This window comes from Atta colombica, unplaced genomic scaffold, assembly GCF_001594045.1.
Source record: "Atta colombica isolate Treedump-2 unplaced genomic scaffold, Acol1.0 scaffold228, whole genome shotgun sequence".
Classification (NCBI taxonomy): Eukaryota; Metazoa; Arthropoda; class Insecta; order Hymenoptera; family Formicidae; genus Atta; species Atta colombica.
Genome location: NW_017259325.1, coordinates 1,705,200 through 1,705,935, shown reverse-complemented (window position 1 = coordinate 1,705,935; position 736 = coordinate 1,705,200). Strand labels below are relative to the sequence as shown.

Below are 736 nucleotides of genomic sequence, written 5' to 3'. Positions count from 1 at the left end.
TATATATATATATATAATGTATAAATTAGGCACAAGTTTTCCTTCAATGACCGAAAATCTTGATATTCTGTATCAATATATTGATTAATATTTATATAATATTGTTAATAGGATATTACAATGCTAAAGTAGGACGTGGTGGACCACTGAATAATTTCGTAGACTACGCAAAGTGCGCGCTATCCAAAATCGGAGTGGATAAGAATCAGGTACGTGTTAGTTTTTGTTTTGATATATCATACAGAAATTTTATAAAATATATGATTTTAGATACCATCCGCATATGTATTGCAAGAAATATATCAGAATCACATACACTTCAAATCAAGGTTGAGTCTGTTTCAAATGTTGAGAATATATATGAGCTCGGTAGTGGAAGCGGCAATCATGTTGGATAGAATAATATTTTTACAAAATAATATCAAGTGTTCCAAAGTTGCTGTAATACGTTTGTTTGATCCAACACTCTCTCCTAGATGTTATGGAATAATTGCAACGAAATAAGTACAATAATTATAAAGATATTAAAGATGTTATGAAAATAGAAAAAAAAAGATGTTATGAAGACAGAAAAAAAAGAATTAATCTGATTATAAAACGATATGCCGATATGTTTATTATAGAAGGTGTTCATCACATTTTTAATACAAATATAAAATGTTTAAATAATTATTTTATTGTTGTATATAAAATAATGCGATTTTAATAAAAATTTTTTCATTTAATTATTTGTCAT

At 26.1% G+C, this 736-nt stretch overlaps 1 protein-coding gene across 1 annotated transcript in view; it reads left to right on the top strand.

The window, feature by feature from the left end:
- The window catches only part of LOC108688322 (methyltransferase-like protein 25), a 1,895-nt gene extending 1,258 nt beyond the window's left edge, over window positions 1–637 (top strand). The window contains exons 3-4 of the mRNA XM_018194523.1: window positions 112–209; window positions 271–637. Of these exons, the coding sequence (XP_018050012.1) occupies window positions 112–209; window positions 271–504 (332 nt within the window). The 3' untranslated portion in view covers window positions 505–637. The remainder of the gene's footprint in view (window positions 1–111; window positions 210–270) is intronic.
- The last annotated feature ends 99 nt before the right edge of the window (window positions 638–736 follow it).